Source organism: Caenorhabditis briggsae (assembly GCF_000004555.2).
Source record: "Caenorhabditis briggsae complete genome, chrIII, whole genome shotgun sequence".
In the NCBI taxonomy this organism is placed as follows: domain Eukaryota; kingdom Metazoa; phylum Nematoda; class Chromadorea; order Rhabditida; family Rhabditidae; genus Caenorhabditis; species Caenorhabditis briggsae.
Genome location: NC_013490.2, coordinates 910,028 through 935,753, shown reverse-complemented (window position 1 = coordinate 935,753; position 25,726 = coordinate 910,028). Strand labels below are relative to the sequence as shown.

The 25,726-nt window shown below is 35.5% G+C and overlaps 4 protein-coding genes across 4 annotated transcripts; 3 read left to right on the top strand and 1 right to left on the bottom strand.

The window, feature by feature from the left end:
- Positions 1–4: 4 nt before the first annotated feature.
- Positions 5–5,568, bottom strand: CBG15658 (the record flags this gene model as incomplete). Its single annotated transcript, XM_002640737.2, has 7 exons — positions 5–180; positions 1,295–1,490; positions 1,970–2,139; positions 2,190–2,267; positions 4,128–4,270; positions 4,320–4,510; positions 5,506–5,568. The coding sequence occupies 7 exons, from the start codon at positions 5,566–5,568 to the stop codon at positions 5–7; spliced, it is 1,017 nt and encodes a 338-aa protein (XP_002640783.2).
- Positions 5,569–6,201: 633 nt separating this feature from the next.
- Positions 6,202–9,686, top strand: Cbr-cic-1 (the record flags this gene model as incomplete). The annotated part of the gene is made up of 6 exons (XM_002640736.2): positions 6,202–6,233; positions 6,282–6,388; positions 6,437–6,548; positions 6,738–6,859; positions 8,438–8,808; positions 9,534–9,686. 6 exons carry the CDS (start codon positions 6,202–6,204, stop codon positions 9,684–9,686), a joined length of 897 nt encoding a protein of 298 aa, XP_002640782.2.
- Positions 9,687–17,168: 7,482 nt separating this feature from the next.
- On the top strand, positions 17,169–18,876 carry CBG15655 (the record flags this gene model as incomplete). The annotated part of the gene is made up of 5 exons (XM_045243351.1): positions 17,169–17,322; positions 18,356–18,471; positions 18,513–18,611; positions 18,661–18,748; positions 18,803–18,876. 5 exons carry the CDS (start codon positions 17,169–17,171, stop codon positions 18,874–18,876), a joined length of 531 nt encoding a protein of 176 aa, XP_045095760.1.
- Positions 18,877–19,329: 453 nt separating this feature from the next.
- CBG15654 lies at positions 19,330–24,945 on the top strand (the record flags this gene model as incomplete). Its single annotated transcript, XM_045243350.1, has 11 exons — positions 19,330–19,342; positions 19,392–19,490; positions 19,844–20,448; positions 20,492–22,029; positions 22,078–22,440; positions 22,940–23,163; positions 23,276–23,429; positions 23,586–23,761; positions 23,991–24,145; positions 24,191–24,570; positions 24,642–24,945. 11 exons carry the CDS (start codon positions 19,330–19,332, stop codon positions 24,943–24,945), a joined length of 4,011 nt encoding a protein of 1,336 aa, XP_045095759.1.
- Between the last annotated feature and the right edge of the window lie 781 nt (positions 24,946–25,726).

Below are 25,726 nucleotides of genomic sequence, written 5' to 3'. Positions count from 1 at the left end.
AAATTCAGAAATTATTATTTTTTCCAGTTTTCTCAAAAACTAGGATATCAGCTCCTGATAAGATTCCCATCCGTCCTCCCTCGACAATGGAATTCACCGTCCCACACAGAAATGTTCGATTGAACTGTTTGAAACCGGCTGGAAGGATTCGCATGATTTCAGCCAGACGAATTGTATGGTCTGAAATTCAGAAATTTGGCTGAAAATCCAAAAATTTTTTCTTTTCAATTTCTGAAATAACTTTCCAATAATTTCATATCTTTGATTTTCACTATTCTAGCTAAACTCTCCATAAAATTCCCGTCATTTTAATACCTATATTGCCCTAGAACCTTAAAATTCTGAATCCTGACGTCTTCTGACAATTCAGAATCACGAATTCCATGGAAGTAGGGCAATATTGATATCAAAAGCTTGGAAATTTCAAGGCAAATTCAGCTAGAATGTAGAAAATAGTTGGAAATGGATTTCAGAAGTTTTCGGGAGATTTTCAGTAAAATAAAATTTAAGCAAAAAAACAATTTTTTCGCTGAAAATTTTTTATTCTGAAATAACTTTCTGATAACATCATATCATCAATTTTCGCTGTTCTAGCTGAATTCTCCATAAAATTTTCGTCCATTTGATACCCGTATTGCCTTCGTTTATGGGATTCTGAATTTTGACGTCTTCTGAAATTTCAGATTTTTCAATTTTCGGGAAAGTAGGGCGATATGGGTATCAAATTGAAGGAAATTTCAAGGCAAATTCAGCTAGAATAGTGAAAATAGGCGAAAGTCAATTTCCAATTTCGAACAAAAAAAATTTTTTAAAGAAAATTTTTGAGTTTTCAACAAATTTTTCTGTCATTAAAAAAAAACGATTTTTCTGTAAAATCCAAAAATTTGGTTTTGAGCTATGCGCCTTTAAAGTTGGCGTGCTTCTCCCTCGGCGCTCGACCAGTGAGAAAGAAAGAGGCAAATTTAAAAAGGCATATCTCAAAAACTACGGCGGCTAGAAAAAAGTTATTAATTTTAAAATTGTGTAAAATTAGATTCTACACGTTTCATCACTGACAACTTTTTTCTAACTACCGTAGTTTTTGACATATGCGCCTTTAAAGTTGGACGCCTGCCAACGAGACGAGACAAGGCGCATATCTCAAAAACTACGGTAGCTAGAAAAAGTGTATCAACTAATAAAATGTGTAAAATTAAATTTTACACATTTTACTAGTCAGCAACTTTTCGGTATCTTAATTGGGAGCTGAGATAATTAGGCTTAATTAAGCCTAATTGGATTTTCCTAGACTTACCAATAACCGAGCTAGTGACCAGCCACATGAAGAATGGGCTAGCTGAGAAACAATAATGAAAAGCACGATTTCCAAAAGTCTCTTCCAGATTTTCTTGCTCAATTAACGCCATTCCAGACCTCGACGCGGATTTCTCAATTTCTGATTGAGTATGGAGAGAGGGCATTCCACAGGCGTATTCCAGATGGTGCAGGGTCTAAAACTCATTTTCATGAAGAATTAATGTGATTTTCAAAATTAGCAAGCTCGAAAACCCTTAGTTTGATTTAAAAATCTAATTTTGAGACTTTGAAAATTTTGAAAAAAACATTAAAAAATTTTTTTTTCAAATTCTAAAAATCCTTCAAAACCTTCTGAAAATCCATTTTAACCTATTTTTATTATTATAGCTGAATTCTCCATAAAATTTCCAAAATTTTGATACCCATATTGCCCTACTTTCATGAAATTCGAGATTCTGAAACTTCAGAAGACGTCAGATCTCAGAATTCCGAGTTTCAAGTATCTAGGACAATATGGGTATCAAAATTTTGGAAATTTCAGGAAGAATTCAGTTAACGACGTGAAAAATCAGGGAAATGGCATCTCCAGAATTCAGAAGACGTTAAAAAATTTTCTTTAAAAAAATTTTTTTTTTTTGGATTTTTCCAATTTTGAAAATTTTCATGCACACACCTCAAAATGCAACTGATTATCCTTATCATAATCATTGGTTTTTATCAGATCATAAACGATAAATTTGCCTCCTGGCTTCAAAACTCGCTGAATCTCCTCCATGACCTTCTCCAAATTTGGAATATATTTCAATGAATAAATCGCATAGGCCACATCGAATGCCGAGTCTTCTGGAATATTCTAGATGCCATTTTCAGATTTTTCAGCACTTTTTACATACCAAATGGCATTTTATGACAGTCTGCAGCGACGATTTTGCACTTGTTGGAGAGTCCCAGGGCGGCGAATTTCTCGTTTCCTGCAAAGATTGGGTATAACTTTATTATTTTTTGTTATTTCTCAAAAATTTAAATTGGGTTGATCATAACATTCAAACAGCTACAAATTAATAGTAAATGTGGCTAGGATTGAGCTTTGGAGGTTTGAGAAAAATAGCTCTTCAAATACCAATGAGCTTAACCAACTGAAGGTTCAAAATTTAAACCTATTTTTCGCTAACTCAATTTTTTGTAATTCTAGTGAAAATTATATCATTTTAAAGCTCTTTGTAAGTTCTACATTTTCCATTTTAAATTTTCGGAAAATATAAATTTTGAAAAAAATTATGCTCCATTTCCTAGAAGGGCCCCCTACGCGAGCAGGCACACAGGAAGCCTGAATTTTTTTGAAATTTTTCGAAATTTTCAGAATTTTGAATTTTGTTGAGTTATACATTGTTTGATAGCTCTTTTAAAGTGTTTTTCTGTGAAATTTAACTTTTCAAAAAATATGGAGTTTGAAAAAAGCTATGCGCCTTTAAACTTCAAAATCATAATTTTTTGTAGTTCCACAAGATAAAAACGCATTTTTCTAAAACTTTAGAAATTCTAGGTTTTTGAAATTTTATATCATTTTGAAGATCTCTTTAAGTTCTACATTTTCCATTTTAAATTTCCGGAAAATCTAAATTTTGAAAAAAATTATGCACCATTTCCTAGAAGAGCCCCTACGCGAGCAGGCACACAGGAAGCCTGAATTTTTCAATGCTCTGTTTCTAGACAGCCAGAATTTAGATTCTTTTAGTGCTTAATATTATTTTGCAGCTTTTTTCAAGATCTACAATTTGCAATTTGAATTTTTAAAAAATATAATTTTTGAAAAAAGTTATGACTGTTTTCCTGAGAGAGTCCCTTCCGGAACATGCATCTCTCAACACAGAAGGTTGTCATTTTTCAATGAGCCAGATTTGAGTAACTAAAGATTGAATCCTTTTAGTGTTGTATACCATGTTGTAGCTCTTTCAAAAGTCTAAAATTTGCACATAGAATTATAAAAAAATATTGAAAAGGAAGAAAGTTATGGGTCTTTCCCTAAAATGTGCCTTCCCGAGGGCGCGCTTCTCCACACCGAAGACCTTAATTTTTCCAATGCGTATTTCTAGACAGCCGGAATTTATATTTTTTTAGTGTTTAATATTTCTTTGTATCTCTTTTTGAGGTCTAAAATATGCAATTTGAACATTTTAAGAATATCAATTTTGAAAGAAGTTATGGCACATTTTCTAAAAGAGTCCCCTCCCCAGTGGCGCTGAACACAGGAGGTTGTCATTTTTCAATAACCCAGATCTGAGCAATCAATTATTGAATCCTATTAGTGTTTTATATCATTTCGTAGCTCTTTTTAAGATCTATAATTTTCAATTAACATTTTTCAAAAATATTGAAAATTAAGAAAGATTTACAAACTAAAAATCGCATTTTTGAAATTTTTCGAAAATTTCAGAATTTTGAATTTTGTTGAGTTATACATTGTTTGATAGCTCTTTTAAAGTGTCTTTCTGTAAAATTCAACCTTTCAAAAAATATGGAGTTTGAAAAAAGTTATGCGCCTTTAAACTTCAAAATCATAATTTTTTGTAGTTCCACAAGATAAAAATTTTTTTTTTTAAACTTCAGAAATTCTAGGTTTTTGAAATTTTATATCATTTTGAAGATCTCTTTAAGTTCTACACTTTCCATTTTGAATTTTCGAAAAATCTCAAATTTGAAAAAAGTTATGCGCCTTTAAACATTTCCTTCTTCTAGCTGCATCTTATCAAGCTTCAACTCATCAAATCTAGTCGAATTTTATATCATTTTAAAGCTCATTTCAAGTTCTATATATTAAAATTAAAACTAACCAATCTCCGCCTCATTCGGAGCAATCGTGACGCCAGTTAGCTTGGCTCCGAAATCAGCAATATCCAACATAACTCCACCGATTCCACAGCCAATATCCAGACAGTGTACATTTTCATTTAGCTCTAATTTTGCGGCAATGTGCCTGGAAATGTATATTTTTCTTAATTTTTTTTCAGAATGCCAAAAATTACTGATGCAACGACTTCAAAGCCTCTTCCAGTGGTTGTCCATCAAATTTGGGTGGAACAAAATGAAAATTCCCGCCGAAATAGTCGTCGATCACCTTGCTCATCACACTATAATAGTGTGTTGTCACCTCCAAATGATCTCCAGTCTCCAACGCCTTCTTGTAGAGCACATCATGTTCGGTTTTGAAGTTTGTCTGAAAAAACAAAAAGGAATTGCATTGCGGGGACTTGAACCCGCGGCCAAGTGCGCAAGAGTGTAGCGCGCTAGCCACTACACCACGCGGCACACAAAGAGGAAAATGCGGAGAAGGCGTAAAGATGCGCAGTGTTTCCTGGCGCCGCCGGGGTGGGAGGCCGGGCCCCGAGGTATGAAAATATCAGGAAAATATTTGAAAATGAAGAACTAAATTTTCAGATTTTACTATTATTTAGGTATTTTTTTTTCAATTTTTTGTAGTTTGTAGTTTGTAGTGTCTCTCTCTCTCTCTATTTCTATTCAAAGGGTGTCAATTATTGTCAAACCAATTATCTAATGGCCATATGATCGTAAGATGTATAGATTTCGCGGGAAAATGGAAAAGTAGGTCAAATGTTCGTAATTGAACAGATCAAACGAGAGAGAAGAGACGCAGAGAAATTAGGCGACAATTGTACTAAAAAGGAACTTCTTCTCCAGACACTTGTACTTTTGCGGGAAAAAAATGGAAAAAGTGATAAGATGATAAGGAAAAACAGGCTTTTGCAAAAATTATAGCAGATAAGAGATAAGGAGCTGTCAAATGTTGAAAAAAAATTTCCAAAAAAAAAAATTTTTTTTCGGATTTTTGGAGATTTTGACCCATAACTTTTTTATCAAATGAGGTTTTTATTTAAAATTTACATATGTTATAGAAAATTTTATGCACTTTAAAATGCTATAAAAAACAAAAAAGTTGAAAATAAATGAAAAAAGTTATGGTCCAGTTTCTGAAAATTGGAGATTAGGGACCTTCGAGAGCTTAAAACTTTATGAAAACCAAATTTTTTGGGGAGATTTTTACTTTGAAAATTTTTTCATGATATTTAATACTAGAAAATTTAAATTTTATCTGGAAATGTTGAACTTAAGATTAAAAAAAATTTTGAAAAAAAAAAAATTTAAAAAATTTTTTTTTCGAATTTTTCAAATTTAAATTTTTTTCTAACTCACCAAATCATGTCGTCGAAAATGTGTTAGCAATTTTAAAAAATTCGCATTCATGTTGATGGACATCTTCTGAAAATTTTAAGATTTTCAGAAAAAAATATATTTTGAAAATTTATTTTCCAATTTTTCTAATTTTCTAGTCTTTTTATACTTTCAGAACAAACTAGACAAAATGGGAATTTTTTTGAACTATGTAAATGACTCATTTTTTTGAAAAAGATAACAAAATTTTTCAAAAAATTTGTTTATGACCCCGATTTTTCCCCAAAAAAAATCATGATTTCTGTTCATTATACAAACAAAAAAGAATAGAAATGACGATGGATTTTTATTGTGTCAATTTGTGTGTGTCAAGGTACTTGGGAAATAGGCTCCGCCCACTTTTTTCGGGAAGAAAATCGAAAGTTGTCGCTTCTTGTCCCTTTTTGTTTGCCCAGGAATGAGTGTCCAAATTGGAGAAAAACATTTGAGACCATCTGAACAAAGTACAAAAAAATATCTGGAAAAATCTTTAAAAAAGGCTAAAATCGGTAAAGAAGAAAAAACCCAAATTCAAACTTCCCTCGCTTTTTCGCGGGTACGACACTCCGCAATCCCGGCTGCGCGTTGTTTAGCCCGCAGTGAGATGGCGGAGTGTCGTTGTTTCTGTCAATTTTAATCGAATTTTCCTGCTTTTTTCGTATATTTTCAACGAAAAAAATGGCTTTGGACTTCTGGAAAAGCAGTCATGCGTAAGAGAAAATGAATTTAAATTGAAAAAATCAAAAAAATCCATTCAGACAACAGTGGATTTTCGATAAAACCGAAATTTGGAAACAGCGAGCGGAGGACATGAAAACGTATAGTGAGGAGGAGTACAGCCGGTTGAATATCTTTTGGGCGAATTGTAAGAGCCCAAAAATATTTTTTTTTCCGAAAATTTGAAATTTTCCAGTCATCACCGCTGTGGCCACTGAGTGTGCGCATTCCCAGGCGAATGTTGGCTGTAAACTTCGTCAACAAGTCATCGCCACCGCTATCGTCTATTTTAAGCGCTTTTATTTGAGGTTTAAACTCTGAAATTTCAGCTAGATTTGCCCCATGGCCTAGAATTTTCAAAAACTAGGCCATAAGTACTTTTTAACTAAAAATGCTCATTTCAAAGCCATTTTTGAGCTTATTTTACCCCAAAAGTTCGAAAATTTCAGATATTTTCAGCCGAAAATCTCAAAATTCCAAAAAAATAAATTTTCCAGACAATCCTTCCGGGACATGTGTCCATTCCTGGTGGCTTCCACAGCGCTGTTCTTGGCGTGCAAAGTCGAGGAGCACACCACGCTAAGTGTGTCGAGCTTCCTCAAAAATACCGCGCTAGTTTGTAAGTCTTTTTTTTTTAATGAAAAAAATTGTAAAAACTGCATTGTTAGAGCATTTTAAGCTTATTTTACCCCGAAGAATTCGAATTTCCAATCAAATTTCAGCCTAAAACCCCCGAAATTTATCTTCAAAAATCATCAAATTCGAAAAATTCGAAATTTTAGATAAGTGGCCTAGTTTTCCCAGTTTCTAGGCCACCAGCACCTTTTCTAGGTCCATTTTCTCGATTTCCAGCCAAATTTGATGCTAAAACGCCGGAATTCCAGCTAGAATCATATATAATTAGACCAGTGGCCTAGGATTTTCAAAAGTTAGGCCATAGGTACATTTTGGCTAAAAATGCTCATTTTTGAACCACTTTTGAGCTAAAAACTTCATTTTTCAGCTTTTTTACCCCGAAAATTGACTTTTCCAGCTAATTTCAGCTCAAAGCATAACAAAATTCTGAAATTCCAGCCAGATTTGTCCCAAAATGGGCTGAAATCACCCATGGCCTAGGATTTTCAAAAGTTAGGCCATGGGTACTTTTTGACTGAAAATTCTCACTTTTAGACCACTTTTGGGCTAAAAACTTCAAAATTTCCGCCGAAATCATCCCCCTGAAAGCACCCATGGCCTAGAAATTCCAAAAATTAGGCCATGGTCACATTTTCCACTGAAAATGATGCTCATTTATATGCCATTTTTGGGCTTAAAATTACAATTTTCAGCTAATTTCAGCCAAAATCATCTTTTTGGGCTATTTTTGAGCTAAAAAATGAATTTTTTTTTCTCCGAAAATGCTCATTTGGACCATTTTGGACCATTTCTGACTAAAAATGCCCCGTTTGTGGGTCATTTATGAGCTGAAAACCTCATTTTTCGGCCTAATTAGCCGTGAAAATCCCAAAAATTCGTTTTTATTTGTCAAAAATCCTAATTTTCAGCCCGTATCACAATGCCCCATAGCAATCATACCCCTGACAGAATCAACAATTTAAATTACATTAAGGAATTTTGTGAGTCCACCCTCCCTTAATTTGATCTCTAAATGTTGTTTTTGTGCTGATTTTTTAATGGTTTTTCGGGCTTAAAATCTGGGTTTTCAGACCTAAAGAATCTTAAAAATGTGAATTTTTAGCTGAAAAATTGTGTAAAAATCGCAAAAAATCATTAATTTTGAAATTTTGGGCTGTAATTTATGATTTTTTGGCTTGAAATTGAAGGTTTTTAGAACTAAAAATGCCTTTAAAAAGTGAATTTTTGCCTTAAAAATTCTTGAATTTTAAGATTTTGGGCTGATAAAACTGAATTTTTGGCTGAAAAATCGGAATTTTAGAACTGAAAATCCTCTAACTGTGGATTTTTAGGACCAAAAACCTCGTAAAAAGCTTAAAATGAGAATTTTTTGGCTGAAAATTGGAGGTTTTGGGAACTAAAATCCTAGAAAAAGTCCTCGAAAATGGGATTTTCCGGCTGAGAAATACTGAAAAAATCACTGAAAAATCATTGATTTTGAATTTTTGTGCTCTAATTTGTGAATTCTTGGCTTAAAATTGAGTATTTTCTGCCTGAAAATATCGAAAAATCAAGTTTTCAGTGCCAAAACGCTGGGGAGTGGCCTTCGAAACGAACTCGGCGAAGAACGGAGTCCTCTACGACTCGGAATTCATCCTGGTGGAGATTCTAGACTGCTGTCTGGTGGTCCATCATGCCACACGACCAATGTTCGAGCTACTGGAAGACTGGAAGCAACACACGCTGACATCAACCAACACTCCAGTCAAGGACTTTGATCAAATCGAGATTCAGTGTCAAAAAGTGGTGAATGACACGTTGAGATGTGACGTTGGCCTGATGTTCGCACCCCATTGCATTGGATTGGCGTCGATTAGTGTTGGAATGGAGCTGATGGGAAGGGGAGAGGAGTTGGAGGATTGGTTGGTAGAGGTGGACACTGACATGGATAAGGTGAGGTTGATGAAAAGTTTAATTAACTGGAATAGTTCAAAAATACCCGAAAACCGTCGAAACAGACGTCAAATCATTCAAAAATGGTGTTAAATCCGTTTAATTGACCTTAGAATGGCGACGAATGATCCTAACACGGCCTCAAAATGGCCTCAAAATGGTCCTAAACTGTCTAAAAAAGCCTAAAAATGGCTTTGAATGATCCCGAATGACCTGAAAATGGTCTGAAAATAGTCCAAAATGATCCCATATGGCCTTAAAATGGTCCCAAACAGTCTGAAATTGACCTAAAAACGGTCCCAACTTGTCTAAAAATAGCCTTTGAATGATCCCAGATTGTCTAAAAAAGCCTAAAATAGCCTTAAAACGAGACGCCAATGGTCTGAAAATGGTCCCAAACAGTCTGAAATTGATCTAAAAATGGTCAAAAATTGCCTTAAAACGGTCTCAAACGGACTAAAAATAGCTTGAAAATGGCTTAAAAAGGCCTTAAAATGGCTCCGAATGGTCTTAAAAAGGCCTTAAAATAGCTCTGAATGGTCTAAAAATGGTCCCAAATGGTCTCGACGTGCCTAAAAATAGCCTTAAAATGGTTCCGAATGGCTAAAATGGCCTTGGAATGACCCTGGAGACTTAAAAAGGCCTTAAATGGCCTTAAAATGGTTCCGAATGGTCTAAAAATAGCCCCGAATCGATTTTCAGACCTAAAATCGAATTGTTTGCAGCTGGCCGACTGTATCAACCAGATCTACACAATGTACCAACTGTGGCGTTCGTTCGATGAGAAGGAGGAGGTGAAGAAGTTGATGGCGAAACTCCCCAAGCCAAATACACCCATTCCACCACCACAACAACAACAATCCTCTTATCATATGTAGATAATTTGAGTTTTTGAATGAAAAAACTGATTTTTTGTGTATTTTCAGTGATTTTTATGGATTTTTAACCTATTTTTGGCCCCTAGAACCCCAATTGCAGTCAGTTCCAGCCAATTTGCGACTCTGAAATTCCATTTTTCTCTCTTTTTTCCCAATTTTTATTCATTTTTTTACCTCATTTTCCCCTTCTATTTTTTTCTGTAGATCTCTGATTCGTCATGTACCGTAATCCCCCTGTTTTGTCCCTTTTTTTTCTGAAAAATAAGATTCCTGAATGTATTTTTTTTCGTTTTTCCCCGCAAAAATTGGCCAAATCAATCAAAGTGGAGCGCATGTGACACTTCTTTTTCTCTTTTTATATTTTTTCGGAAGATTCAAAAATATAGAATTTCCGAAAAAAAAAAACGTAGAGAAATCCATTAAAAATCGGCGAAAAATCGAATTTTTACGATTTTCCGAAAATTGCAAAAATGTCGCAGTGGGATTTTCGACAACTACCAATCTGACGACCCGGGTTCGATTCCTCTCGGTGGCAAATCTTTTTTTTTTGATTTTTCAAAAAATTTTTTAGAGTTTTTGGGGTATTTTTAGGCGAAAATTTTGGAATTTTTGGAAAATTTCAAGATTCCAGAAATTTTTTGGAATTTTTAGCTTCAAAAATTAGATGCAATAAGTTTAAAGGCGCATAACTCGAAAAGTACGGTAGTTAGAGAGAAGTTGTCAACTTGAAAAATGTGGAAAATTGAATTCTACACATTTTTGTAATTGGCAACGTTTTTCTAGCTACTGTAGTTTTAGAGCTATGCGCCTTTAAACATAGCGTACTCACTCTCCGGCGCCGGTTAATTACGCGCGCCCACTTTAAAGGCGCATAGCTCAAAAACTACGGTAGCTACTAAAAAAGTTGTTGACTAGAAAAGTGTGAAGAATTTCATTCTACACATTCTTCCGTTTTCAGCGTTTTGCTTCCTACTGTAGTTTTTTAGCTATGCGCCTTTAAAGTTGCCGCGCCCCTCTTCTCGGGCGCCGCTGGGTCTGCGCCTTTAAAGGCGCATATCTCAAAAATTAGAAAAATTACAGAAAAATTGTTAACATGAAAAATGTGTAGAATTGAACTTTTCACATTTTTTCAGTTGACAACTTTTATTTTTACTACCGTAGCTAGAAAAAAGTGTTTGAGGACAAAACTATGTAAAATTGAATTTTACACATATTTTTAGTTAAAAACTTTTTCGTATAATTTTCAGTTTTCGAGTTATGCGCCTTTAAAGTTGGCAAGCCTCCTGGCCCCTGCGGCGCCTGAGAAGAAGAGCGCGCCAACTTTAAAGGCGCATATCTCAAAAACTACGGTATCTACTGAAAAAGTGTCAACTACAAAAACTAAGCTCTAGTTTTGATTAGTGTAGTCTAGAAATTTCAGCAAAATGCAACAGTTTCTAGCTAGACTTTCTCAAAGTTAAAAAAAACCAAATTTTTGAGCTGAAAATTTCCAAATTTTCAGATTTTTAAGCTGTTCAAAAAAAGATCCAGAAATTGAGCCTGAACATTTTTTTCAGCTTTTTAGCTTGAGTTTTCTCATTGCAACCCTTTTTCCAACCTCAAAAATCACCAAAAAAAATTTTTTTTATTCCAAAACTCAAACTTCCCCAAAAAAAATCCCCCAGAAGAAAGCCCCAAATGGAGTGTGGGATGTAGGAACTTAATTTCCGTTCTTCCAGTAGAGTTTTCCCGCAAAAAAACCAAAAAAACGGGGAAGAAAAGAAGAGAAAAGAGCATGTTGAACATGCAAATTAACTTGATTTTCCATCCACACACATTCCCTCTTTCTCCTTTTTTTTTTTGATTTTTTCTTTCTTTTTTGATGAAGAAGGAGATTTGTTCTCCCTAACAAGCACTTTGCGACATGTGATTTTATTGAGTTTTGATCGCTAGAAAACAGCTGGAAAATCTGGAAATTTTAATTTCAGATTTTTAGGATTTTTCGTAGATCTGAAAATCCATCTAGAAAATTTTCAATTGTTCTGAAATTTGCAGACTATACTAATGAGAACTAGAGCTTCATTTTTGTAATTGACAACTTTTTTCTAGCTACCGTAGTTTTGGAGATATGCGCCTTTAAAGATGGAGTCGCCTAGCGGCGCCAACTTTAAAGGCACATAGCTCAAAAACTACCGTAGCTAGAAAAAAGTGTTTGACAACAAAAATATGTAAAATTAAATTTTACATATATTTTTAGTTAAAAACTTTTTCGTATAATTTTTAGTTTTCGAGTTATGCGCCTTTAAAGTTGGCGAATTTCCTGGCGCCGGCGCCGGCCCAGCGAAGCCGCCCAGTGAAGTAGTCCATTTAAAGGGGCATAGCTCAAAAACTACGGTAGCTAGAAAAAAGTTGCAAACTACAAAAACATGTAAAATCAAATTCTACACATTTTGTTAGTTGAAACCTCTTTTCTAGGTACCATAGTTTTTGAGATATGCGCGTAATAGCAAGCTCAAAAATGGAAAAGTACTTGGGATCCTCGATTTTTTAAAATTTTCGTTTAAAATACATTTTGAGGTTGGAAAAAAGGGACTTGAAGGGTAATTGAGTCATAAAAAGCTTTTGAAAATTTTCAGGTTCCTGTATTGAATGAACAGCTGAAAAATCTGAAATTTTCGAATTTAAATTTTTTTATTGAGAAATTTCGAATCCCTGGAAATCTATCTAGAATTTTTTGAATTTTGCTGAAATTTACAGGTTATACTAATCAAAACTAGAGCTTCATTTTTGTAGTTGAAAACTTTTTTCTAGCTACCGTAGTTTTGGAGATATGCGTTGTGGCGTCTCCTGGCACCGGCTAGCGCCCGAGAAGAGGGGCGCGCCAATTACAAAGGAGTACAACTCAAAATCTACTGTAGCTAGAAAAAAGTTGCAAACTAAAAAAACATTGAAAAGTTAATATCACACAAATTTGCAGTTGACAACATTTTTCTAACTACCGTAGTTTTCAACTTATGCGCCTTTAAAATAGTCTTAAGCCCAAAAAATGGAAAAGGGTACTCGGAATCTTGCATTTCTGAAATTTCATTTTAAAATACACTAGAAAACCCAAAAAACAAAAAGCAAAAAAGAGTTTGCCACCGAGAGGAATCGAACCCGGGTCGTCAGATTGGTAGTTGTCGAATATCCCGTTGCGCCATTTTTGCAATTTTTTGAAAAATCGCATTTTTCATGGATTTCAAGATTTCAAAAGGGTTTTTAGGGGTTTTTAGGTGTTTTCGAAGCAAACTGGGTGTCTAAAAAACTAGAAAAGTTAGAAAAAAGCCAGAAAATCCAGGATTTTTTCTTTAACTTTCCCGCATTTTTCTCGTTTTCCGAGGCTCATCTCATCTCTTTTTGTTCTCAATTTCAATTCAATTTCCGTTTCGTTGGGCGGTCCCATCCACTTCATCATTTTGCAACTCTTCTCCTCCCTTTTTCATTTATTTTCTCCGTTTTAAACGTTTTTTTTTCCATTTCTTTGCTATTCTCTGCGTCTCTTCTCTCTCTCTCTTCTCTTTTTCAGATTTATTTTATTTTCCAGCTTCCAAGACTACAGTAATCCAAGAATTTTTCCGGTTGACTTCTCTATTTTTGCTGTATAACCGTACATAATTTTCTCGTCTCTCCTATTTATTCTCCGAGAACAAAAAAGTTGTGTGGAGAGAATCAGAGAGTGGAAGCTCCGCCCCCTTTTTCCCCTCTCACATGCTCATTTTCAATTATTCAGACGACGTTAGTGCTTTGTGTCCGAATGAATGAACTCTCCCTTTTCCCGACTTTTTTGTCCCTCTTTTAGCACGTTCCAGCGCTGCTTTGCGCTATCCTTTCAATTAAGGTTAATTATCTCGGCTGGTAATTACAATATGAAAAACTTGTTAATTAAAAAAATGTGTAGAATTTAATTTTACACATTTTACTAGTTGACAACTTCTTTCTAGCTACTGTAGTTTTTGAGGTATGCGTCTTTAAAACTGGCGTGCCTCTCACCCGGCGCCAGTCGTCAGGCGCCTGAAGGCGCATATCTCAAAAACTACAGTAGGTAGAAAAAAGTGGTTAATTGCAAAATGTAACTCTAAATTTGATTAATCTAGATTTTAAATTTCTATCCTGTAGCTGTACTGAAAACTGAGATAATTAAGGCCAAACAAGCTAGGTCGAGGAGCTATCTCCAAATGCTCCAGCCCGTTCAATTAAGCCTGATTATCTCAGCTGGGAATCAAATTTTGAAAAAGTTGTAAACTAAAAAACATTGGAAATTGAAATTTACTTATTTTGCTAGTTGACAACTTTTTACTAACTACCCTAGTTTGTGAGATATGCGCCTTTAAAGTAGATTCAAGCTCAAAAATAGGATAGAGTACTTGGAATCCTGATTTTTCTAAAGTTTTTGTCTTAAAATACACCAAAAACCCTAAAATTTCAAAAAAAAAAAGAAAGCGAAAAAAATTGCCATCGAGAGGAATTGAACCCGGGTCGTCAGATTGGTAATTGTGGAAAATTCCACTGCGCCATTTTTGCAATTTTTCGAAAAATCGCAAAAAATCGCATTTCTAATAGATTTTTTAGGTTTTTAATGGGGTTTCTAGAGGTTTTTAAAGGGAAAATCTTTAAAAAGTAAAAATATTTATGATCGAAATTTCGAAAAATTCCAAAAAAAAAATGTCCCCTCCCCCTTTTTATTTTCCTTTTTCTCTCATAATTATTCCTGAATGCTCAGAGAGCAATAAAAAAAAGAGGAGCACAAATATTATGAAGAGAAGAAGAGAAGATCACAAATTGAATGATGCTCATTCTCCCTTTTTTGTTGTTTTTGACACCTGAAAATATAATTTTTGGCTGAAAATTAATTTTTTTTTGGAAAAATTTAATTAAAGACAGGTGATAAAAAAATATCAAATTTTAATAAAAACAGAAAAAAATAGTGATTTTTTAACCAATGAAAAAAACATTTTCTCAAAATTATTTTTTCGAAATTTTTCCCTCCAAAAATAATTTTTTTTGGGTTTTTAACAGTTTATAAATATTCAGCTCATTCTGAGCTTCAAAATGAGCCTCCACACGACTATGAAGCTCCTCCCACTTTTCCAAAAACCAGGTCCCAAAACGAAAACTACAATAACCCCCGGGGAGCCTAATTGTACCCGTGTGGGGGCTCATTTTGAAGCTCTCGATGAGCTGAATATGTTAAAAACAATGAAAATCAAAAATTCAGGAATTAAACAATTTTGGGACGGAATTTCAAAAAAAAAATTTTTTTCAAATTTTAATATTAGATTTCCTGGGTCATTTTTCTTGGTTTTTTTTCCTGAATTTTTTTGGAATATGGCAATTATATATGGATTCAATAAGAAGGGAATTCCGGTAAATCATATTTCCCACGCCATTCCTTCACTTGTGACCAAGAAAAAGAGGGGAATTATATGGGATTTCCTTTTTTTTCTCTCCAGAAAAATTTCTTTTCCCTAAAAGTCATGTACTTGTTCTTAGAAACTACATAAGCCCACGACTTTGGGTTTTCTATAAATTTCTTTTTCGAAAAAAAAAATTTTTTTGAAAAATTTTTTTCTGGAATTTTCAGCCAAAAATGATAGGAAAGTGATGAAAAAGTTAGGCGGGAATTCGAAACTTTGAAAGCTTTTCAGCCAAAAATAGTAATTTTCAGCCAAATCTAGAAATTCTATTTTTGGCTGAAAATCTGAAAATCTTGTTTTCTCTCTCTCTCTGGAAATTTTTATCCAATTATTTTTAAATTATATGTTTAATTGAGTCTTGTGCTCTCTATATGAGCAGCTGAAAATACTGAAAATAACAAATTCCAAGATTTTTGATTTTTGAAATTTTTTGAAAAAAAAATTTTTTTTCTACTTTTCCTATTTTTTTCCTGGTCCCTTATAAAAGAGAAAAAAGAAGAAAAATCTGTGCATTTTTGATGAGGAATCTGGTGACGAGTCAAAGGTAGAAGTAGAATATCTTATGCTTTCTCTCACTTTTTTTCCTGGAGTTTTTCTTTTTGTTTAGGTCGATACTTCTGGGATTTTTGACTAGTTTTATTAAAAACCCCTAACTTTCTTAAAAATCGAAATTTTTCAATAATTTAAAAAGGAAAATGTAGGATTTGAAGAGAGCTTCAAAATGATATAAAAAAGTCATATTTCGAATTATAGATCTTAGATAAAACAGGCTTTGAATCTAACAGAATTGACGACAGTCGGCCACAAAAGAGAGGAAGCAGCCTCTTGCGGTAAAACTGCCAAAAGTTTTTTCAAAATTGAAGATTTTAGAGAATTTAAAATGGAAAGTGAAGGATTTGAAAAGAGCTTCAAAATGATATAAAATACGATTAATTTTGATGCATACATCTTAGATAAAACAGGCTTTGAATCTAATAGAATTGACGACCGTCGGTCACAGAAGAGAGGAGGCAGTCTTCGGGGTAAACTGTCTTAACTTTCTTCAAAATCGAAATATTTTGATAATTTGAAATGGAAAGTGAATGATTTGAAACACTCTATCGAATAATATACAGTATGCATAGGTACTTAAAGTTCTAGTCACTAATCAAAAGGGAGAAATAAACACTAACAGATGAAGCACTTAGAGGGGGTCAATTGGTAACGGCTTCGGTATGCAAGCCCGGTGGATTAGATCATTTTGAAGTTTTTTTCAAGATCTGCCATTTTTTTAATTTCTCAAAAATTCAAATTTTTAAGAAAGTTATGGCACTTTTACCGCAAGAGGCATACTCCTCTCTATTCTGCCGACGGCTCTAATAGACTCGACGTCTTATTTCCCAAAGTTCCAAAACTCAAACTTTTAGATGTTTTATATTATTTTCAAGCTCTGTTTAAGTTCTACATTTTCCTATTTGGATTTTTCAGAAATTCCAATTTTGAAGCAAGTTATGGCACTTTTACCGCAAGAGGCAAACTATTCTCTTCTGGGAGCTTGCCCACGGCTCTAATACACTCAAAGCCTCATTGTTTATGTATTGATTTAAAGCTCTGTTCAAGCTCTACTTTCCACTTTTTGAATTATGAAAAATTTAAGTCTTGAGGATGGTTATGGTAGTTTTACCGCGCAAGGCATTCTCCTCTCTTTTTAGAGCCTGCCGCCTGGCGGCCCCTAACTTCTATAGATTCAAAGCCGGATTCATTTGAAAACTGAATTTTAAAATGTTATTCAATTTAAAGCTCTTTTCAAGTTCTACATTTCCTTTTTTGAATTTTTTGAAAATTCAAATTTTTAAGAAAGTTATGATACTTTTACCGCAAGAGGCTCTTCTGGGAGCTTGTCGACGCCCCCTAATAGATTTAAATTCGTATTTCCCCATATTCAAAAACCCGAATTGTTTTATGTTTTGTATACCTTTAAAGCTCTATTTAAGTTCTACATACTCCCCTTTGAATATTTTGAAACTTTAAATTTCGAAGAAAGTTACAATCATTGGAATTCCAGGTAATCATGGCACGCCGCCGAAAGATGTCATCGACTTCTCCTCAAGTGGATCATCGGATCTTTTCCATCTATTCCTTAACCATTTCATTCGTCTACATGCTCCGTATCGCTTTTGAACTGGTCGCACAGAAAACTCAGGAGAATGATATTCAGTGGCAAGGTGAGCTTTTAGCTAGGCTAAGTGGAGGGCCTACCTATTTAAAATCCACTTTTTTAATGATAGAATAATCTTACTTAACTGAAATTTATATCACTTTAAAGCTCTTTTCAAACTCTACAATTTCCTCTTTGATTTAAAAAAAATTCCAATTTCGAGAATAGTTATAGCAGTTTTACGGAGAGGTATTCATTCAATTCATACCTCCTTTTGAGAGATTACCAGTGGCTATGATTGATTCCAAATCTGAGTTATCTAAGATCCTAACGTCAAAACATAGCATGTTTTATATTATGTTGTAGCTCTTCTTAAGCCCTATGACGTCCTTTTTAAATTTTGTGAAAATAATGATTTTCAAAAAAGTTATGACGGTTTTACCAAGCAAGGTCTCCTTCTCCGTCGCCTGCCAAAGGCTCTAACAGCTTTAAAGCTCCATTTTTCAGAAATCCAAAATCAAAAACTTGTTGTATTTCAAATCATTTTGAAGCCCTTGTCAAGTCCTACATTATACTTTTTGAATTTTGAAATTAATTAAATTTTTAAACAAGTTATGGTAGTTTTACGGTGAGTGCCCCTTTTGGGAGCCTGCCGCCGACTTCAATAGCTTCAAAGTTCGATTTCATAAAAATCCTAAATTCAAAGTTTGTTAAATTTTACACCAATTTAAAGCTCTTTTCAAACCCTATAGTTTGCTTTTTCAAATATTTCAAAAATAACAAAAATTTTGACAAAGTTATTGCAGTTTTACGGAGGGATACCTCATACACCTTTTTGAGAGTTTGCCACCTGCTATGATAGGTTTTAATCTCGATTTCCCGTAACATGAAACCTCGAAATTTTTTATATGTTATATCATTATGACGCCCTTTTCAAGTCCTATGTACATTTTCGTTTTTTAACACTGAAAATTCGAATTCTGAAAAAAGTTATGCGCCTTTCAAACTTCCAGTCACCGAATGCCTTTTCGTCGTCTTTGGTGTCCTCATCTCGATTGCTCTTCATAATGCATATGATACGGTAGATCACATTTTTTCAGAGAATAGTAGAAAATTCCCTTTTCAGCGAATCTCGTTAATTTCAATTTCCTGGACCATTTGGATGTTCATCAACACCATTTTCGCATTATTTGTGGTTAACTCGGATATCATTCAGGTAATTAATTGGTTAATTGCCACCTAATTAATTAATTTCAGCTTGTCATTAAGCGAATCCAAACTCACATTGTGTTCAGTGCTGTGGATGTTGTCAAATTCATCCTAGACATCATTCATTTCTTCAATATTCCGATTTCGGTGAATTTTCAGAAAAATCGATTATCGATTTTATTTTTCTATTTTTCAGCTCTACTTCATTTGCGTCTTTCTGGTCTCCTCGAAAACCCATAAACGCCGCCGGACCACCTCCCGCAAGAATAAGGCTGTTCCTGCTGGTAGGATTTTTGAAATGTTGAAAAAATTTATTTTTCAAGAAAGTCAATTTCCAGACAAGAACATCATCAAGAAGCAATTCGAGGTGTCCAATGTGTTCGTCGGAGATGAGATGGTCTATTATGTCTGAAATGTTTTATCTCTGTTTTTTTTTGTGAAAAATTGCTATTTCAAACTCCTAATAATTCAAGAAACCTGTACATTTTTTAAAATCAATAAACTTTTTCTTTGATATATAACAGTGCGAAAATTTTTGAAAAAAATTGAAAAATCCTAAAAAATAAAGTTCTATGAGTTGACCTACTTTTCCCGAAAATAATGCACATCTAAAAAAATATTCACGTGGAAAAAAGGAAATTATACGTGACCTTTGTCCACGTTCCCTTGTTCCACGTGTCCCCCTACCTCCCTCTGTCGTCCAGCCACGTGCTGCCACGTGGCTCATCGCCTTCCCCCTCTCTATCTCTCCGTTTGACTCTCCGAGAGAATAAATTCAGTCTCAATTTGAGTCGTGCAGAGTTTTCTGATAAAAAAGTCACTCATCGCATATCAAATCTCATCGAGCCCACAGATTCCAGGGAGAATGATACCAAAAAGTGAGTGGAATTTAAAGAGGAAATAAATCTTAATATTCTGTATTTTCAGTATCCCTCTGTGTGGTCTCTATTCTGACTTCGATCGTAGCTGGCTACGTCCTCTACGACAATGAACAACACCAACGCATCTATCGAGGAGCACCCAACGGTTAGTTTGGATTTATCAAAGACCCATTCCCGGGGTAATTAAGCCATGACTTGTCCTTGACTATAAGAAAAAAGGGGCGGAGATTTCCAAGAGAAAATTTATTACCCTAAAACCTGTATTAGAAGGGCCCCCCTGTAATAGAAGTGCCCCCATAATAGAAGGGTTCTCCGGAGGCACCTTAGATAAATAGAAGAGTCGGCCCTTCTTCGAGGTTTTACGTTAAGCTAGAGGCACTTCTACGGACACATAATTAGCTGAAAAAATTTGAGTGCCCCCCCTCTCCAGCTACCTTAGCGCTAGTCTGATTTTCAGAAAAGAAATGGATTCAAAAATCAAATGAAATTGTTTTGCAGGTGCCTTCGAAATAATGGTGGATAAAATGGAGAAGGCTTCTCGAGTCATCAACGGGATTTCCATTCAACAGAGTCTCATTGATGGAAGCATTTCCCCTGATGCCCTGATCTCGGAACTATTGAATTTTGGAAACATCACTGCCACTCAACTTCTCACTATCGACACTGGAAATCTGACCCAACTGATCAAGGATATCCAGGAGTTACCCAAAAGCCTTCCCGAGGATCCTTCAATAACAAAGATGGAGAATCGATTGATGTTGATCAGTGAGGTAGTGGAGAAGTCGAATGGTGTAACAGAATTGAAGGCACCGGGAACTGACTATTTGAAAGACGCAACAGATTTCAAAAGTACAACCATCAATTGGACAAATCTGAAAAACCTTGTAAAATATTTCAAGATGTTATCACAAAACATAGCTACCCTCAAAGCTTCAAATCTCGAAGAAAGTCTGATCGGTTCTCAATTCGACGATATGCAGTTTCCTGTAAACTCTATCAAAACGGTTCAAATTGACGACTATCCAAAACAACTGAAGTCTGACGTTCTTCGAAAACTCGAGGAAACTTTTGCTCCACTGACGAGTTTCTTGAGAAGTGTAGAGGTGTTTTCGAAAAATAAGCGTCTCCTGCTGGACAAGTCAACAGATTTCAATACGTCCGAGACACTGTGGAAAACATATGACAGCTGTTGGAACCGTAGCCAACAGTGCAAATTCAAGACGTTCGCAATTCGAGGATCTGAGCCAAATATTCTCGTCCCGAGATCATCGCAGCGGTAATCGAGTACTTATTCATTCATCGGGATTACCCAATGGATTCTCTGATGTTGAACAGATTTTTGAAGATCTGAAGGATCCATGGATTCAAGACGCTGTTGATGGACAATCTGAAGTACTCTCCAAAGCTCTAGACTCGGTTAGAAACATTGGAAAGAAATGTCGAATGGTGGATGGATCCATTCGTTCAAAAGATGCAAGGGATCTGATGAATGAGCTCAACGTGGAAGTTTCGGATCTTGCCGGACTCTCTCAACTCAGTACGATTGCTTCTAAACTCTTGGAAATTTTGAAACCAATGAACGATCTCAATATCGCCCCAGAGGAAGACGGCTTTTTGAAGTTTCACGAAAGCATTGTGGTAGTGTCATCGAAGCTGAATGCAATCGATCGTATCCTGGAAGTGACAGCTTCACTGAGAAAGACAAACAGTTTGGATCAAGTGTTAGCTTTGACGAAAGCTCAAAGCGACGATGATAAATATCCAGGCAAGCTTAAGGAACTGAAAGAGAGCAAGGCGTATCAGGATCTTGTCGTTCTAATGGAATCGCTTGAACCGACTCTTCAGATTCTTGGTGACGATCCATCAATCGCAAAACCAGCTGGAAAAGTTGTGGATAACAATCATGAGGTTTCCACTTTCGTTCGAGATTCCAAAAGGTTCCTTGATCTTCTGAAGAAGCTTCGAAGCATCGAAGAGCTGAAATTAGTTCCTCGAGCTGTTGGTTTGATTCGGAAGCTTCGATCCATCAACATCCAAAACTTTGATCTAGTTGCCACGAGTCTCGTTAAGTTCAAATCCACGTTGGACGATCTTCAGAAGTCTGTGAACGAGTTGAAAGGTGTGAATCCTGATAACAATCCATTGGCGACTCTTCCGAATGCCCAGAAGGATTCATCGAATATTGGCTCATCGACTCGTGTCATGTGGAGCATTCGGATGGCATCTAAAGGTAAACCAACGTTGGATCAGGCTAAAATGGATGTGGTGAGAAGTGAGATGACGAATTTGACTGATCCAGAAGACGTCACGAATTTGAACAAGTTGTTCTCATTGGGACCAATCTTGGATAAGTTCAACAAAGAAGTGAAGGGTGTCGAATCGTCTGCCGTTGACTCTTCCTCTTCTGATCTTGCTTCTCTGGATATGAGTCTTGGTTTGCAGGTCAAAGGAATCTCCATCGACTTCTCTGCTATTTCAAAATCTTTGGATAAGCTGTTGGAGACTTCTCAGAGAAAGGATGAGCTTCTGGAAGTGAAGAAGACTGTAGATTCGTTGGATTCCTTGGGACTCGACTATGCAAAACATCAGACTGCCATCGAAGCGTCGAAATCATCTCTGGAGTCAATGGATTCATTTTTCGCTCAACTGAAGACTGCTCAGGACCTGTCGAAGTTTTATGAGCAGTAAGTCTTTTTTTCTATCTTATACTGTCAATTAATTGTTTTTTTCAGAGCGTGGTTCTTGATTCTTGTGGGAGCTGTCCTTCTTCTTTTCATTCTCGGAATCGGGGCATTTTTTGTGATACGAAGTCGTAAAACGAAAGAGCCACGAGGTGAGTTCAAAGTTTATGAAATAATTATTAAGAAATTGATAATTTCAGAACCCTACCATCTGTTGCAAGCCTTCTTCAACCGATTCCTAGGAATGATTTATCTGAAGATGCGGGAGATTCAAATCATGAAGCTTGGAATGCAGTACACTCAGTCAGCAGCCATCACACGTTATTATATGGGTCTCTACGCACAGGATTCCAAGGAAAACTTTGAAGACATCACCAAATCAGTGAAAGCTGCCACGGCTCGAGGGCGTCATAGGTAGGTTTTTAAAATTCGCGTCAATTTTTGAACCTATATATCTCGGTCCCTTTAAAAGTTATCAAATAGTCGTCAACTGATAAAATGTTACTGATATTATGATACGCATTTTGTTAATTGACAACTTTTTGATAACTTTTACAGAAAGGGAGATATATGAGCTCAAAGTTTAAAGTCTGGGGGTATTGTGTTTATAAGGTGCCCCACTAAAGCTACCGTAGCTAGAGTCACAGTGATTCTAGAACAATAAAATTAAGACTATTTTTCTTGTTACAAGCTTCAAAATGAGTATACTTACTGTAGTTCACAAAAATTTCGGTTTCTCAAAATTTTCCTGTTAGTTTTTAAGCTCATATACCTCGCTTCCTGTAAAATATACCAAAAAGTTGTTAACTGATAAAATGTTTATCATAACATTAGAAATTGTTTATCAGTTGACAACTTTTTGAAATCTCTCACAAAAAGCTAGAAAAGTTTGGCTGAACTAGTGATTTTTCAGGCATCTCGTCGCACTGGGTGACCAAAACCGTGTCTTGCTGAAGGATGGTCAAATGTTCGGTCTACCGAACTACCATGGAAATAGAGTTCCACTGAAGCACGGTCGAGAAGCGGTTGTCTGTCAAACTCCACATCACGACGACAAAATCGACACTCGTGGTGCTTTCTGGTTGGCGATGGCTGAGGCACAGTCCAGATTGGGCATTTGTTTTGGCAAAGTTTCTGGTGGGTTTTTGAGCTTTTTTTATAGGAAAAGATGTAAATTCACATAAAATGAAAATATTTTTAAAAAAATCTAACAATAATTTCTTCGGTGAGAAGAACATTTCAATTTTAGCAAAAACTACAGTAGAGGATCCACCAGTCCAACCGTATTTTCCAACTAACCTTGGAAGTGCTTCGTATTGTGACGGAAAGGTTGTCATCAAGTGTGTGGCACATGAGAAGAAGAATAAATCGGTTGATATGGTAACACTCGAAGTCAAAGTCCAGTAAGACCTTTTTAACCTACATTATCTCAGTTCCTAGAAAAGATATCAAAAAGAGGTCAACTGATAAAATGTTACTGATATTATGATAAAATTTGTCAGTTGACCACTTTTTGATATCTTTTACAGGAATTGAGATAAATAGTTTTGTGTTTCCAGAAACAAAAAAGCGTTCAAATGTCGAATGGCTTTGGTTGAAGGCTGGCCAGAAGACAGATTCCCGGATCCAAGTATGTGTCAAGATCTTGTGGCGCTGTTTGACGATGTGTATGCCAGTCCAGGACCAGTCTTCATCGCTTGTCCAACTGGAACCGGCAAATCGGCAGTTTTCACTCGTAAGTCTCTACAGTAATTTGCAGAAACGGGCCAAAAACGGACCAACGGCGGACTAGCTCATCTGAAAGCCATAGATGCGGTCATTTGAAGAGGCAAGAGACGCAGGCGACGAGACACGCTACGTCTCTGACTGTTAGAACTTCACACAACCATATCTCGGCTACTAGATGAGCTAGGAATCTGGCTTTTTGAACAGAATTGCATTAAATCTCTTTCTATGATTTTCAGTTGCTCTAATGGCCCGTGAGGAGATGTTGGAGAAGCACGGAAAGATTTCGATGGGATCCCTCCTGAATGATCTCAGACAGTATCGTGCGATGGCAATTGAGAACCCCAAACAATACCTTTTGGCATTCATTTTGATTGTCAAAGACGCCGCATGGGTCCGTTTTCTTTTTGAAAGTTAAGCTTTAAAATGAAGTTTGCAGAAAGTCAACGAAGAGCTGTTGGATGCAGAAAGTAAGCGCATGATGCACGAGCTCGACGGATTCCTCAATGACATCATTGAGCATTCGGATGGTCTCGATGAAGTTTTAGAGAAAATGCTTGCCGAGGAAGCAGCAATGCTGAAGGCGCAAGAAGGAAAACCGAAACCGGATCCTAAAGCAGATACTGATGATGGAACGAAGACTGCGATTCCAGAAAGACCCACAAAGAACATATTGACACCTGGAAGAGCAGAATGGACGATGGAGAAGAAGACGATGCGCTTGAAGGACTTGCGTATAAAAATGGAAAATCTCAGAGAGAGGGTGAAGCAGCAGGAGGATTGGTTTAATAAAACTGAAAACGAGCAAAACGCGGGCGCGTATGTTTCTTTTTCTTTTTCATTTTTTAATCTACAATGAAATGGAATTCTATATTGAATCATATTTTAAGGTTACAAGATGTCGAAGATATGGAGAGGGACAAAGAGAAGCTGGCACATTACGATGCCGAGTTGGCGAGATACTACAAAAAGAAAAGGGAGAAAAAGAAGAAGCAGAAGAAGAGAAGGCACAGGTCGAAGATTCCGAGTTCTGATACACCTCTTCCAGCCGATCTGGAAGCGAATCCACCAAAGAAATTAAGAGGAGTCACAACAAAATATCCGGAGCTTGGACTGGAAATAACGATGATTCCTGACTCGGAGATTCCTGTTGACCTGGACATTGATTTCGAGAAAACGGCTATCGATGGTTGAGAGAACTCGAACCTGCTTTTTTTTTCTTTCTTTGAATGACTACTAGCACTCGAATAAAGTTTCAAAACTCGTTGTCTGTGTAAATTGTTTAAATAAAAATGAATTTTCCGAAAGAAGTATAACTTTCTTTAGAATCTGAATTTTTAGAAAATTCGAAAAAGGAAAATGTAGATCTTGAAAAGAGCTTCAAGATGATATAACATGAACAATTGAGCAATCGGGCTTTGAAGGTATTAGAGCAAGCAAGTGCCCTAAATTTCTGCAAATTTTGAAAATATTTTTAAAATTCAAAAATGAAAATGTGGATCTTGAACAGCACTGCAGAGCTTTGGCAAAGTGAATTTTTGAAATTTTTCGCATTTTCGGAGATTCTGAGTTTTTTCGACTTTCTATAATTTTAAATTTTTTTTCTAGAGCAAAAAAAAATTAATGAATAAAATTGAATAAAAACACGGATAAAGTTTTTTTTGTTCGAATTGTTTGAAATTTTCGAAATTATGAGATTTTTAAAATTTCTAACAATTTTGAAAATTAAAAAAACTAAATACATGTTTCCTGAAGTTTTTAGACCTTTCTTTTTAGATGATTTTTCTTCAATTTTCAGTTTAATTTGGAGCTAAATTTCAGTACTGATATATATGCGATTCAGAAATTAAAACTTTATTTTTCACTAGTAATCAGAGATGAGAGGAAGAGATTTACGGAAATTTACGGAAGACGGTTTATTTTCAAAATGAAAAATGTTACCAAAAAGTTGTGAACGGACAAAATGTAGATCTCA